Source organism: Astatotilapia calliptera, chromosome 11 (assembly GCF_964374335.1).
Source record: "Astatotilapia calliptera chromosome 11, fAstCal68.1, whole genome shotgun sequence".
Classification (NCBI taxonomy): Eukaryota; Metazoa; Chordata; class Actinopteri; order Cichliformes; family Cichlidae; genus Astatotilapia; species Astatotilapia calliptera.
In genome coordinates, this window is record NC_137432.1 from 18,486,924 (window position 1) to 18,502,715 (window position 15,792).

Below are 15,792 nucleotides of genomic sequence, written 5' to 3' on the forward strand. Positions count from 1 at the left end.
CGGGCCCTCCAGCAGCCGAGGCATGAGGCTGGCTGGGTTCTCCTAAACCCCCAGCAGACGAGGCAGGACGCTGGTTGGGTTCACCTGAACCCCCAGCTAACATGACGTGAGACTGGACGGTCGACTGAAACAGAAGTTGTAGTGGTGGTCGCAATGAAGGTCGTGCTGGGTGTAGTGATGGTTGTTGAACATGCAACAGAGCGGGTAACAGACTCTCAGCAACTCCTCTCCGGGGAACAGGGACGGGTACTGGGCCTGGTCGAACCTCAGCCACTGCCACCTGAAGAACAGATACAGGGCCAGGGAAGAGCTGTGTTCTGGCAGCCGTACCCCTGGGGGCCGGTGTGGGTGCAGCAGCTAGCTGGACCGCCGCTGCTCCCACCCGAGGAGCTGAAACGGGTGCAGGAGTCAGCGGGGTCTCAGTTGCCCCCACCCAGGGAACCAGAACAGGCACAGGCAATGACCGGGCGCCCACCATCTCCGCCCGTGGAGCAGATACAGGTGCAGGGATGAACGGAGCCATAGTCTGCCTGGGAACTGGAACCGGACGCGGAGAGCAGAGCAGAGGAGCTGTAACAGTCACTGGGAAAACCAGGTTTATGGCACCAGACATGGTTCTAGAAAACCGAGACTTACGGCAGGCTGACCTTGGTAAAACCGCTATTCTTAAGTTGTCCAGGTTGACGTTAGCAGTCTTAGAAAAAACGAGTTCAGGGGCAGTCACAGGTGCTGGAGGAATTATACAAGCGGTATCTGAAGAAACTGGGTGTGAAGCAACATAAAACACAGTCTTACAAAACGCAGCGTGGGAAGTTGCACACACAGTGTCCAGGGCTACTGGCTGAAAAGCACGGCGCACAGAGTCATACAAACATGATCGTGGATCCGAAACTTTAACTTGAGCAACCACTTCTGCAGTGTTCAAACCAAGTATTTTTGCCAGCTTGGTAACAGCAGATGACACCTGGTTGGTCTTAACCTGGACAGTCACAGGACGTATAGTCTGGAAGAGTTCACAATGAGCAACACAAACAGTCTTTGAATAAGCAGACTCTAGGCTTGTGAAATTTAACTCGGTGGAGGTTATGGAAACATGAGGTTTATCATAGGAAGCCTCAGAATGAACTGGCTGGTGAGCCGCGTAAACCATGGGTGAAGCAACACCAACAACAGCCTCATGAGGTCTAGCCTGCACAGCATAGATGGAATGTGGCTGGGAAATTGAACTGTCCCTGTTTAGTTTAGCGGTAAGAGAAATGGTCTTTTGAGCTGCATCTTTAATGTCCCGAGTGAGATCATGATTGTCCAAGTCAGAAAATTTCATAACAGATTCACATATATAATCTACATCTGGAAACTCACTATTAACTGATCCAAAAACAGATGGCTCGGAATCAACATAACCTGCCTGAGAAGCGAAAACAGAAACCCCAGTCTTTTCAGAATGAAACCCAGAAACACCACTCTCAGTTACAGGACAAAAAACCTCTTTTGACTCTGAAATAAGGTCATCTGATTCCTGAATATTCTCAAACTTTGAAGACACAAAAGAGGGAAGATTAGAATGCTCAGAGTCCCGAAAGACAGCCTCAGAGTCAGCCACCTTGGGATCATCAGTTTCTGTCTTTGCAGGCCCTGAGTTAACAGTCAAAAAGTTAACCGACTTCGAATTCGCCGGCTCAGAGCGGGAAATTCCCAGCGTGGAAGAAGCCGGGTGACAACTGTTCTGTTCACTCACCACGTCCAGCAGTTCAGAACTGGACTCGGGTTGCGGTGAGGGACGGCGACGACGAGAACGCCGCTTTCTCTTAGAAACCGGAGCGACAGAAAAAACGGAGAGTGTCGGAGCAACAGTGACTGGTCCCTCATCCTCCGACCACATTCCTGCCAGGCATGAGGCAGGTGAGGGGTGGTCGGAACCAGACGTGAGGGAGGAAGGAGTCCGATGCTGCGACTTCAGCTGCTGCAGAGGGGCTTTAGAATGCTCCGCCCGCTGCGGCGGCATGAGAAGGCTTGCTCGCTGTGACTGAGGCGGTGTGGATGAGGAGATGAGGGTGAATTGGGCCAGCTCCCGGGCTTTGACTGCCTCCTTAGCCTGGGTCAGCGAACGGCTGAACTCCGAGGCAATAGACAGCTTGCGCAGTTGAGGATTTCTGTCAAATATGGTTTGTATTGCATTCAGCCCGACTGAGAACTTCTGCAAATCTGAGGCGTGGCTAATGCGAGTCATCAGTCCGAGGATGCGAGCAAGGTCCACCTCTCTCTCGAGGTGAGCTGAGTCCGCTGGGTCCATGTTATGGTTGCGTCCTTCTGTCACGATGAGTTGTGTGGCTGTCAGTGGCTGGACCCACGTGCAGGACTCGGAGACAAAACATTAACTTAAACGACGGCTTTATTTGCTGGAGAGTCACCTTTGGACGATGCATAAACAACAACTTAAACTAACTAGACAGGAGACGCTGAAGGAAGACGACCATGGATACACACACAACAAACGTGGAGGACGCAACAACTGGCAGGGAAAAACACAGGGCTTAAATACATACTGAGGTGATTAGGGAATGTGAAACAGGAGGAGAGCACAGCTGGGACTCATCAGACATGACAAGACAAGGGGAGGCAAAACTCAACACACTGACATAGTACACAGACTTTCAAAGTAAAACAGGAAACTGAACAGACGTGGACTAAACTAGGGGATACAGTGACAGAAATCAAACCCAAGAGAATCAAAACACATCATGAAAACAAAGATAACTAATACAAACAGAAAAACACTGAGTCCACAGACTCAGGACCGTGACAGATGCATTCTGACGTTCCACTTCTCCATTTGCTTGAGCTCATTTTGGTGTAGTTCTTATATGTTTGATTCCATTAGTTTCACAATATTCTCTGAACAGCTCAGATTTGAACTGTGGGCCGTTATCAGATTTGATGGTAACTGGTAGCCCATGTCTGCTAAATATACAGTCAATAGAGTCAATGACTTTTTCAGCAGTTGTAGATGACATTACATCATACTCATAGTACCGACTGTAGTAATCTATCAGTACAAGTATTGAGTGGTTCGAAGGTAGCAGTCCCAGTAAGTCTACCGCCACATCTCGCCATGGTCCATGGTCGCCATGGTAAAAGTGTGTTTCTCAGTGGTTCAGGTGGATCTGGTCTGGCTACTATTTGACATCCGTGACAAGCTTTACAAAACTTTTCTGCAGCTTTGTCCATCCCTGGCCACCAAACTTTTGTTCTGAGATGCTGTTTGGTTCCAACAATTCCTAAATGTCCTTCATGAGCTTTGAGAGTGCTTGAGCTCTCAGGTTTTCTGGCAATACAATGCGAGTTCCCCGCAAAACTATGTAGCCGATGACACACAGTTCATTTGCAATGGGTGCATATGTTTTGCATTTTTCAAAGTGTCCATTTTCAATAGCTCTTTGCACTTCTGTTAATTCTGAGTCTGTAGCAGAGGCTTCTTCAACCTCTCTTGTTGTGAGTGCTTTTGGAGTAGCATTAACTGCAACAAATCTCACATATTCTTCAGATTCATGCTTGTGTATCTCTTTTGTGTCAGACAGCAGTCTTGACAGTGAATCCGCAATGTTCTGTTTTCCCGCAATGTGCACTACTTTAAAGTCATATGGTTGCAGTCTGAGAACCCACCTTTCTATGCGTGCACAAGGTTTAGATTTCTGGCTGTATATGACCTCCAATGGCTTGTGGTCTGTGATGAGGTCAAACTTCCTGCCATACACATATGGATGTAGTTTCTCACATGCCCATACTAGTGCTAGGGCTTCTCTTTCTGTTTGAGAATATCTTCGCTCACAGTCTGTTAAACTCCGACTTACGTAGCACACTGGTACCTCTTCTCCGTTCTGTATTTGAATTAGCACTGCGCCCAAGCCTACAGGGCTTGCATCTGCTATGACTCTGGTTGGGGCTTCTTTGTCAAAATAGGCTAGGGTACCTGCTCTGGCTAACTCAGTCTTTAGTCTTTCAAATGCTTGCTTTTGTTCTGGCCCGAATGTAAACATAGTTTCTTTTCGAGTTAAACATCTTAGTGGTTCAGAGAGTGTAGCAAACTGTGGTATGAACCTGCTACTGAAGCCTACCAGTCCAAGAAAGCTTCTCACCTCAGTAGCATTCTTCGGTTCTCGGGCTTCCACCACAGCTCTCACTCTTTCTTCAGTCGGGCCAATGCCTTTCTGTGTCAGCAGTATTCCCATGAACACGAGTCTGTCCATGTTGAACTGACACTTCTCACAAAAACAAATCCAGGTCCGTGTTGTCCTCGTCGCCATTGTTGTGTGCCCACCTTATTACTAAATTAGGCAGAGCACTCCGAATTGAATCAGGACATAAAGCACGGTCTTTATGTTGCTTTATTGAACACTGTCCATCTTACAACTAGCCACTTAATGGGGCTTCCTCCGGACAACAACATCCGGTTCAAAGGTCATCACCTTAAGACATAGCCATATCAATACATGACAATAACCTTCATTTTATGGAGGCACAGTGTGAGCACTCAGGTCACATCAGAGCATCGGGCGGTATAGTGTGAGACCTGCATCGTGACCTACGAACTTCTAACCCCTGCGAGTCAATCGTGCAGTTTGAGCAGGAGCTGAATAACGTGACTGAAAAAAATCGCACAGTGTCTGCCCAGCTTTAGGTGTACTGTCATCCGAGACTTGCACCGCAGTGTCGGCGTTTGTTTCCCTGTTGGCCATGCTTCTTGTTGTGGTCATCTGTTGTCTTCCGGTATTTTCTCCGTAAGCGACCTTTCCTCGACCAATGAGATGAGCGGTAATCTGAATTGTCATACTCGAATTGTCAAAGTGTGCTGTCAGCTCATTGGTCACAAAGCAGGAGAGGGGCTGGGAATTATGTTTTCAAACAAAGCGTTAATTCCATTAAAAGTTATAGACTACTTTTGATTCTCACTGTATTACGGGACAAAGTGCGTCCCTTATTAGCTCAATACGGGACGTGTACTTTTGTTTCGAAATACGGGACGATTCCGTTTTTTAAGGGACGGTTGGCAACCCTACGTAGACTGAGAATGCCCACACTGGCTTAGCCAAAACTTAGCTTGGCCTCGCCAATCTTAGCTTAGCTTAGCGATAACTTAGCATATAAAATGTGTAAGCAGAAGATGTCCAGAGTAGGGATGGGTACCGGTATCCATAACAGTAGTAACCAGACTGAAAAACAGCGCACATTTCAGTGCTTTATTTCGGTGCTTTTTTTTCCTGAGATGTCATACACTTTGGATTCTAGCCAATCATTTTACCTTTCCAAGGATAGTAGGCGGGGCCAGGAACGTAGTTCTTTTAGAGCAGAGCTACAGATTAAAAATGCCCAAGGCAAAGCGGTCAAAAGTCTGGCTGTACTTCACAGCAAAAAATGCGAACTCAGCAGCCTGCAATAAGTGCTTTAGGGTGATACTGTGCAAAAGAGGTAACACCTCGAATCTGATGAAACACCTAGCGACGTATAGCATTTTGTTAAAAGCCGAGAAATGCACCGTATTTGATAGCTTGCTGCAAGACCGAGCACATCTACTGCGGGTGTGGTGCCTGTTATTGGACCCGGAGTTAACATAACATATGACAAACAAGAAAAGACTCATAAACAAGAAGACATGGATGATAACATAAACTAGACCACACTCAACTACGACAAACTAATAAAAATACTAGAACTTCACATTACCACAATATATCATAAGGCACAACGGATTACAAGGTGCATTAAGCAAAACAAAACAGTCAGATAAGTCAAACTTTATTCAACGCATTCTTTTTGTGAACTGATGAAGACACTTGGATATAGTGATGGGAATTCCGTCTCTTTTTAGAGAACCACCTCTTTCGGCTCCGCTCACTGGAAAGAGCCGGCTCTTTCGGCTCCCAACTGGCTCTTCAGGTTCACTGTAAAAAAAAAAAAAAAAAAAAAAAAAAAAAACGTTGCTAAAACTTAAAAACTCAAGGCAACCGACTGCATTTACGTTTTTAGGTTCTGATGGATAACTTATAATTTCAAGTTTAGGAGATAAGTTGCTTTAGCTAATGTTTTTGTGTTGACAAAATTAATAATTGTCCTTTTTCTCAACTCATATTTTATTGTTTTTGCAACGTATTTCCTAAAGTTTACACAAGGTATTAGTTTTAGTTTCGGCAACGTATTTCCTAAAGTTTACACAAGGTATTAGTTTTAGTTTCGGCAACGTATTTCCTAAAGTTTACACAACATATTTTTTTTGTTTTGCCAATCAATTTCCTAAAGTTTAGAAAAAGTATCTTTCATAGTTTTCATGAGGTGCTCCCTGTTGTACCAATGAATGTTTACACAGTTGATTTTCAAATAACTTTGTGTTCAAACACAACTGCACCACTGACAATGTTGACTTTTGAGATCAGCCATTTTTAACATACTGACAACATTCAGCCACAAATAAAGTCCTTCCAAAAACACAAAAAAATTTTTGTAACAAATGTTACTCATCCAATTTTAAAGGTGGTGTTGTCAGACAGAATATCAAACCTATCTTGATAGATAGTCACTAACAAACAGATTCAAAACATCAGATGGCAGGATGTGAACAACTTCTATCTGGTTTCCATACAGCAAACAACTTTCAAACAAATGTTTCCACCGCTTGTCTTTTAATAGTAATGGTATCAACACTCCAATTTCCTGTGAAGTTCAGTATCACATTGGTTATAAAACTAGTACAAATGTACATAAAACCAGATTATAAAATTTTTTAAAACAGCTCAAGTTAGAATAAAACCTTTCAACATCTTATAATAACATGTTAGACATGAAATCTGCAATCAGCCATGCAAGCTACATTAGGTAAAGTTAGAACAGAAGACATTGATTCAGAACTTTCTGCACCATACCGTTTTCTTAAAGACAGAAATTAACTTTTTTCAGAGCAACTTGCCATGAAACCCAAAAACTGTAAATCAAGACAAATTGCCATTCTGTTTTACACAAGTTGCATTTGAGTTGAACATGTTGTCAAATAGGTTAGACTTTGGTTAAGAGCTTGGTTTTGAAGCTTCTTATCCTCTGGGAACAGGTAGATGTCAACTCCATAAAAATGTGTTGCACAGCTTCAAATGTGTACTTGAGTTCTTTGGGAAACTCCATGTTGAGCCCATAAAGTAGGCCAAACAAGTAGGCAAAGGCAGTGGGAAGGTCTGGCAGATCATCAAGAATAATGTCCTCTTCCAAAACAATGGCAGTGTTGACCACTGTGGACTGCGAGTTGGGTCCCACGTAGTCCTCCAGAACAGTGAGGATGCCCACCGTAACACCTCGGGTTGCCCTCTCAACTGGATCTGTATCCTATGCAAAATAAAAAACAACAGTACATATAAGTCTCTGAAAACCAAAACTGAAGATTGAGTAGATTTGCATACTCACCAGACATGTTAAGAAGAGTTTGGTCTCGTCGTCGCGAACAAATATCGGTAACCCTTCCAAACTGATGGTTCGTCGATGCTGGACTATGTTTGAGACCTAAAACAAGGAAATCAAATAAGACTCAGTCTCATTTATAAACCTACCATTTTGTTTTTAAAACACATTAAGTGTTGTTGCTCAAAATACAGCCTTAAGAAATAAGATGTTGAAATGAGTTATTACAGATAATTGGTCATGTTTTTGTCAGTTTTTTTTATTTATTTATTTTTTAAGTAATTTTGATGTGCAACAAATGTAGCACACTTATTACAACATTTATAACAAAAAGTGCCATGAGTGGGATGAGAGTTGAACTGTCTGTCATGACCTGCAATCTGCCAAACACAGCGCTGCTTGTTAGCTTATAATCCCATTCAGGACACACTTTTTGAAAACTAACAATTTTTACATCAATTTAGTAAATATTTAATAAAGTATCTTTCGTTACAGTGGGAACTTCAGGTTCCTCATAAACCAGACACAAATACATTTTTATATATTACCTGTTCATCAAACTTCTGCAACAGGGAATCCATGTCATTGCGGAAAGCAGCTTTTCTAATTCGATACAGCTTAATCAGCCGAAGTGAGTAAGTGTCGAGGGCAGTCATGAAGGTCCCCATGAGATCCTTGGTGGTAATGCGTGAGAATTCCGCACAAATCTACAAAGCAACAAAAAAAAAAAAAAAAAAAAAAATAGAAGAAAACTTTTAAAGGTACATTATATAAAAATCACATTGTTTTCAAATTTGGTTAAAAGAGCTTAATTTCAAAACATTTAGTTAGTCTCGGTTGATCTATTGGTCAGGCCTTGATTGGATTTTTTTTCTTTTAGGGCAGACGGCCAGGTGGCTTTCAGTCCTTGCAAAAGCGCAAAGTAGACCCCGTAGCATCCAAAAATATGAGATGCGCATGCGTACTCAGGCACAGAAAGGCGCCAATAGCTTCAACTCATGTAAAACTTGAATTCATTCATTTTGCCAGCAATAAATTTCATCTGAGACCAACTTTTGCTCCAAAACGTTAAATGATTAGTTGAAACCCTTAATGTATTTGAGTTTATGGGCCAACTGAACTTTTATTGTTGAATTGTGAAAGAAATGACTGTAAGCTCAACAACTGCAAGTTTGATTTTTTACAGTGTTGTTTTGTTGCTTTAATTAATTTATTATCAACACCAATATAAAATTATGCACAAAAGAAATGACTAATGTTAAAAAACCCTGTGGTTTTATTTATATATGATTATATATAAATATATACCGTGCCCCTAGAGACAAAGCACGTACAAACTCCAAAACACGTACAAATTCCAAAGCACGTACAAAGCTACCTAGATCACTTAAATTACATAATTGAAAGCATATGTGTATTGTCTGTGTATTTATACACAAACTCTTTCACCTCTCACTCTTTTGTTCCAGTGGAGCCATAGGTTGAAAGGGCAGAGCACGTCGTACACCATTGTTGTCTTCTTCAGCGTCAATGTGGAAATCTTTTCACCCTTTGGGTTATTACTGTGTTTGTGGAATCTTCTTGCAATAGCTGGCATGAACCCAAGTGGCTCGACCTTCGACCTAAACTGCTGTCAAGCTGGTCTGATCAGCACCCGGTCTCCCAGTCTGGGAATTCCCCACCTTGGGAGGATTTCAGCATTCACCATGTTATACTCACACATAAGGCCAAGTGTTGGAATTTAATAATCTTTAATACAAATATACCTCATTGTTACGTATCTCACAACTGCTTAATATTTAGCATCACACACTTGTTTATACTTTATTTCACACGGTTAAGTATTGTAAAGTTTTTTTCACAATTCGGCTGATAAATAAATATAATATTTATTCACCTAGATAATCCTACATTATTTATTTTTAAAAGTGATTATTATTATCCAATGTTTGATGATTTTTTCAGTAAATACTACTGATACACATATCAGTTTATTTGTAAAACAACACAGGAACAGTGATTACAAGAATGATCACAGTTGTCATTATTTATTGGGTTAAAAAAACTTTTAAAGAGCAAAAGCAGAAGAATAAGAATCTGTGAGACTGTTTGGCATCATAATATCATGATAATGATATAATGATCTTATATTATAATAATGAATACACTGAACTGTAGGAAGGTCAAATATCTAATATATAATATAAATTTTTGCATGATATTGGTAAGAAGAAGTCATCTTACAATAAGACATCAACATTACACACTGTTTATTAACACATGGAAATAAATGGCAGGCTGTGTGAATGAATTATCCTTAAAGTATGTTTTAACTGCCCAATCCATGCTTATCTAAGATGGCATCTGTGGGAGCTGTCATGTCCCGTCAACTAAATTTGCCTGGTATTGTTTGTGTTTTACAAAGTGAACTGGACACAAAAGTAATACTGATTTTGATTTTGCTGACTGGTTCTTCTTCTGGGAAGTAACATTGTTATAATCACACAACAACAACAACAACAACAACAACAACAACAACAACAACAACAACAACAACAACAACAATAATAATAATAATAATGATGGCACAAAGTTAATGTAGTCAGGAAAAACAATACAGTGAAGAAATAAACCATCACAGCACCATTTAAACAATTAGCTGTTTCCATTAGATTCATTTTTAGATTCATTTCATAAGCACATAATTTTATTAAACCTTATAAAAATTTAATCTGCCGTTATATTTACAGCTGGTAAAAAGTCCCCCAAATTTTTCAATCAAAGGTTTTAACATGTTTATTAATCTCATATACAGCCTTATACCTCAGTAATCAAATCTGACTTTTCTCTGCTCTGCCTGGTGTTCACTGACTTCATGTCACTGGCAGAGTGTTTTTTCTCTTCCTTCAAGGCACTCTCCAGCACATTCAGGATGGATTTTCGGACTTCAGCCTTAAAATCTTGTCTTAAGAAGACATACAGCAGTGGATTCAGGCAGCAGTGAAGAACCATCAAATTCGAGGCGACATTCGACACAATTACAAAGGCAAAGTGAAATGTTGCATTTGGTGCCTTAAATATCACCAGCTGAATAAGATCAATGATGTAATAGGGAGCCAAGCACAGAAAAAAGGCAACAATAATGGAAGTGATAACTTTAAAGGGGCGACTTGATTGGCTGGCCAGGCTGTGGTTTCTCCTGAGACGATGGATGATGACAGCATAACAAGAGACAATGACAGTTAAGGGGACTGCAAATCCGAGAAGGAAGTGGGTGATAACAATGGTCTGAATGACAGTTGGTGTTGCTTTTTCAAAAAAACCGATGTTGGAGCAGTAAGTTGTGTTTTCAGTTTCTTTCTTTGTGTCCATGTAAAAATAATGTTGAATGTTGACAATCAAAGCCAACATCCAAACACACAGACTAACATAGGTTGCACTGCGTACATTTCGGTGGTTCTGAGCCCAGACAGGCCACACCACAGACACACATCTGTCCACACTGATCACCACCATAATGTAGACACTGGCATACAAGTTTAGAATGATTAGAGTGCCGCACAGCTTGCACATGAAATTGCCAAAGGGCCAGTGAAACTGCAAAGCCAGGGATGTTGCTCTAAGGGCTAGAAACGCTGCAAAGATGAAGTCAGCCACAGCAATGTGGAGGTACCAAATTGTGTTAACAGTTTTCTTCATCCTGAACCCGGTCACCCAGATAACCAGTCCATTCCCGAGCACACCGAGGAGAGACACCAGGGAGAAAACAACAACAGCCACGGTGGTAAGAGACGAAAACAAGTCAACCCAAGAATCGTTTAGATCAGGTGCAGCAGTTGTATTGATTAGACTGGCCATCTCCATTATTGTTTATCAAGAAACCTGTAATATCAAGAAAACAAAAAGAACAGAAAAGAGACATCAGGGTCTGTATGAATGTATGTAAAGTAATCTTTAATTTTCCTAATCTTTTAGATTTCTGCTTGAGTAGAGCTGTTAAGCTGTTAAGGCAGATTAAGGTCTAGATTTCACAAGTGATAAGCCAAGAAGGAAATGAAGAAATTTCAAAGTGAATTTAAGAGATGAACTAATCAATTAAAGCAATTTTTAAAATAAGATATTGTATCTCAAGATGAATAAGTTTTACAACAAAGTGGGTATAACAGGGACATGCTTGTTGTTAACACAGTAACTCATGAAGTTACTGAAATTATCAATAAAAGGTGCAGGAAAATAAGGAGGTGTTTTTGTCTGACCTTTGATTTATGTAACAATTAGACACAAGGATGAAAAAAAGAACAAAATTTGGTGACAAAAGGTTTGATAAAGTCTCTTAAATGATTTTAAATGAAGTAATCTTAAAAAGCAGCACTTATTGTGAAGCAAAATATTTAAGCTCATTCAAACTATGCTATTTTAATCTATTCAATGAGTGGTGCATATATGTAAAAATAAATCCATAGATGATGATTTTCATGAACCAGCAGCCTTTTTCAGAAGTTGAAATATTTTGCCACAAAGGCAGATTCCCCTCTGTTCATGTTGCCCAGTGCAATTTCATGTCAGTTGTAATTAAAGACTTTTTATGTTTATGTAATGAGGAGAACTGTAATGACCTTCGTGTTTGGTTTGAATACACCTTAATACAGCAAAGCGTTTTTTTACAACAATTAGAAACAGACAGAAAAACATACGCACGATCACTGTGTGAGAAACAAGTTATAATATGACAGAAAACAATTACTTCAAGAATTCTCATCAAAGCAGTGCTCTCTCTTAAATGCAACAGCTTAGCTTGTTTGCTTAATTTTAATAAATTATCTTATTGTATTATGTAAATACCAGGGTCAGTCTATTCCTGCATAGCAAATATGTGATGATTTTACAAACTTACAAAAGGAAAATATCAAAGATCATTTACCTTTAGGGAAGCTCCCTTGTTGGTTGTTGATGAATGCAATGCAGAAAAATGCCAGGTTAATATATGTGAGGTAAGACGTCACTGCCCACAAAGAAAGAAATTGAGAGAGAGCGAGAGGGAGAGAGAGAGAGAGCAAAAGATGTCTAAAATCTAAAATATAGTGTGCCACCAGTATAGCTCTGTTATCAGCATCCTGTTTTGCAAGCTTGGTCAGCTTTTGTATTTACTCTGAAAGTTGCCATTTTTGCCCTTACATTTATCTCATTTATTCTTTCTCTTGATTCTTAGTTTATTTCTGTCTTAACTTTTACAGTGTTCAAAGAATTAAAGGGACACTTTGAAAACACATCAGACCTTAATGGGAAAACAATGTGCCGAGCTTGAAGGACAGACTGCCCGCATAGGCGAGAGGGGAATTTTAAAAAAATATTGTAGGAGGTGACTTTGCCTCTGAACAGGAAAATATGTACAGTCGGGGGTCAAAGTGGGTTCAGCAGGTGGGGAAACAATGACTCTCTTCTCTTTTTGCTTCTCTCTCTTAGCTTTTTGTTAAAGCAAAAATAATAACCCTACTTTGAAAATGGAAAACTAGAAAGAACAGATATTTATTTAAAATGTAGGGACCGTCACTCACCAGGAGAAATGCAGGACTAAGTGGACAATGGGCAGTGAACAATTTCATTACATTATCTAATGGCAGTCAGGGTGCTGTTACCTTGCCTAGAGGTGTGTGCATTACTTCAAAGATTAGCAGTACCCAGTAGAGGAGGCACCGGAAGCAATGTGAGAGAAGTGGGGCAAGCCTATTAGGCCACCTATTAGGTAATTCAATTAGTTATTATTGCCAATGATTGCTCACTAGATCACAAAATATACCACATACTTTTATGAACCACAAAGGTGAGGGACCGCTGTGTTTTCAATAAGTCTTGGACTCTGTCATTCAGCTAGCTGGGTTAACAAGCTACCGCACCAACTGAGCCTTAAGTTAAGACTCATGGTGGGGAAGTGTGTGTTTACATCATTGACGCTTGGTGCTAAAGTGCTACTGTTGTGCACAAATGCTGTCCTCCACTGGCAGTTTATTATCATTGAGAAGAAAGGCAAGACCATCAGACCCTGCGTAGAAAACATTGCATTTGTTCACATCTCCTTTTGAGTTATTACAGGGAGCAACCATCTTCAGTAAACTGGACATGCAGAATACTTACCATCTGGTAAGAGTAAAGGAAGTGGATGAGTGGATGAATACCTCCACCAGGAAGACGAACTCAGCCAGCCTCACCTCTGCCATTTTGAGTATCTGGTGATACCTTTTGGTCTTTCGAATGTCCCCTCTGTGTTTCAGTCCCTCGTGAATAACGTCCTCCAGGACTTCATTAATCGCTTTGTCTTCGTCTACATGCTTATCTTTTTGAAATCAGCCCAAGAACATGAAACCCACGTCAGGCAAGTGCTACAATGTTTGTTGGGGAATAAACTTTTTGTAAATAGAAAAAAATATGAATTTCACATTGACACAGCTTCCTTCTTGTGCTACAGAGTAGAGAAAGGCAACCTCAAACCAGAGCCTGCAAAAGTGAGGTAGTAGTAGACTTGCCAGTCCATCTAACCACATGCATCTCCAATGTTTCCAGAGTTTTGCTAGCTTGTATCGCTGTTTCATCGGCGATTTCAGCAAAATGGCCTTACTCTTAACACATCTAACCTCTCCAAAAGTTTCTTTTAGTGGTGTGCGGATCGATTTTGAAATATCGATTCTTCCGATACCAGTAATTTATGTTCTAGAATCGATTCTCATATTAAAATATTGATATTTTAGTACTTTGGGGTAAATTTTTAGTTTTTCATTAACAGGAAAGCAGTGGAAACAAACTATATCATTCGAATTGGAAGGAACTACTTCCTCTTACGCCTTTCATAGTCATGTGCGAAATACGGCTGTATAAATGTGTCGCAGCCCCTGGCGTGCGCACTCACAACAATGGCTGAGCGTAAACAGAGTCATGTGTGGACGTATTTTACCTCCACAAACAGTCAAGACGCGGTTTGCGTTACATGTGGCAAGACAGTGAGGTGTGGTGGCAACAGCACTAACCTCGTCAAACACCTCAGAGTAAATCATGTCACAGAATATGAGCTTATGTTGAGACAAACTGAAGAGGAGGACAGGGACAGGTGCTACCAGGGCGAGACAGACGTCTCTCGCGGAGTCCTTTAGTACTGCAGGCAGGCAACATGCTCAAATAGTGCACAACTTCAGGTTTTTTATTTCTGTATGATAATTCTGCATTATTAAGCAATGAGAACAAGTAGTCTGATGTCCTGATCATTATGAAGCTATATTACTATATTCTCATTACAATTTCATAATACAATTATATATTGTATTATGAAATACAATAAAACATTACGTTTTTGTACAGAGTATCGGTATCGGATCAGTATCGTCGATACCACCCTGAATTTTAGTTGGTATCGGATTGGAAAGGAAATCAGTGGTATCGCACATCACTAGTCTCTTTCCAGTGGAATCCTTCAGCGTAGTCAGTGTTTGATCTCCTGAAGAAATGTTTCGCCACCACTCCAGTCCTGTCCCAGCCTGATATTAACTGCTAATTTATCATCGAAGTGGATGCCTCAGACTCTGATATAAGAGCAGTCCTCTCTCAGTAACGGGAAACTGCATCCATGTGCTAATTTCTCCTAGTTGTCTCCTTGATTGCAGTGGGTATGCCGATCGCAACAGAACCCCTGCACCAACTTACACCAAAGGCCAGAAGGTTTGGTTCTCTACTCAGTAATTGGGAGTACTCTCCCAGTTGGACCATGTGAAATAGAGTCTATGGCCAACCCGGTTTTGTGCATCTGAAGCTGCTTCTCAATATGCAAACTCATAATGCGTTCCATGTATCTCAACTAAAACCTGTCCACTCCACATTCTGGTGAAATCACTGTAAAGTGCACTAAACTGTGATTCATTTCCACACTGATCACTAGAATGTAGACCATGACAAATGTGTTCATATAGACCATATTTATGGTGTATCACACTCAGGGGTAGAGATCTTGCAAAGAAGAAGTCAGCTACAGCAAGGTTGAGGTACTGAAATGTATTGACTGTTTTCTTCATCTTGATCGTGGTCACTCAGATATCCACTTGATTCCAGAGCACGCAAGGCAAGAGCCCAGGGAGAAAACAACAATACGGATGTTGGTGAGAGACTGAAACAACTCAGCATACACAGAGCCATTTGGATCAGGTTCAGCAGTTATATTGATTTGACTGAAAGAGTTAATTGTTATATCCATCATAGTCTTGAGACCAGTGAAGATGATATAAAGAAACAATACAAATGTATGTAAATCTTTAATATTTCTACTGTAATGCTTGCAGAGTAGAGATTTTCTATATGAGCACAGATTTAGGCACT

General features: G+C 40.7%; 2 protein-coding genes across 2 annotated transcripts; both read right to left on the minus strand.

Moving 5' to 3' along the window:
• Positions 1 to 6,985: 6,985 nt before the first annotated feature.
• Positions 6,986 to 8,608, minus strand: LOC145431786 (uncharacterized). The gene is made up of 3 exons (XM_080307887.1): positions 7,986 to 8,608; positions 7,444 to 7,539; positions 6,986 to 7,365 (listed from the first exon to the last, which is right to left on the minus strand). Exons 1-3 carry the CDS (start codon positions 8,103 to 8,105, stop codon positions 7,045 to 7,047), a joined length of 537 nt encoding a protein of 178 aa, XP_080164013.1. The 5' UTR covers positions 8,106 to 8,608; the 3' UTR covers positions 6,986 to 7,044.
• Positions 8,609 to 9,258: 650 nt separating this feature from the next.
• On the minus strand, positions 9,259 to 11,313 carry LOC113032631 (N-formyl peptide receptor 3-like). Its single transcript, XM_080307888.1, has one exon. The coding sequence runs from the start codon at positions 11,299 to 11,301 to the stop codon at positions 10,255 to 10,257; it is 1,047 nt and encodes a 348-aa protein (XP_080164014.1). The 5' UTR covers positions 11,302 to 11,313; the 3' UTR covers positions 9,259 to 10,254.
• Positions 11,314 to 15,792: the final 4,479 nt, after the last annotated feature.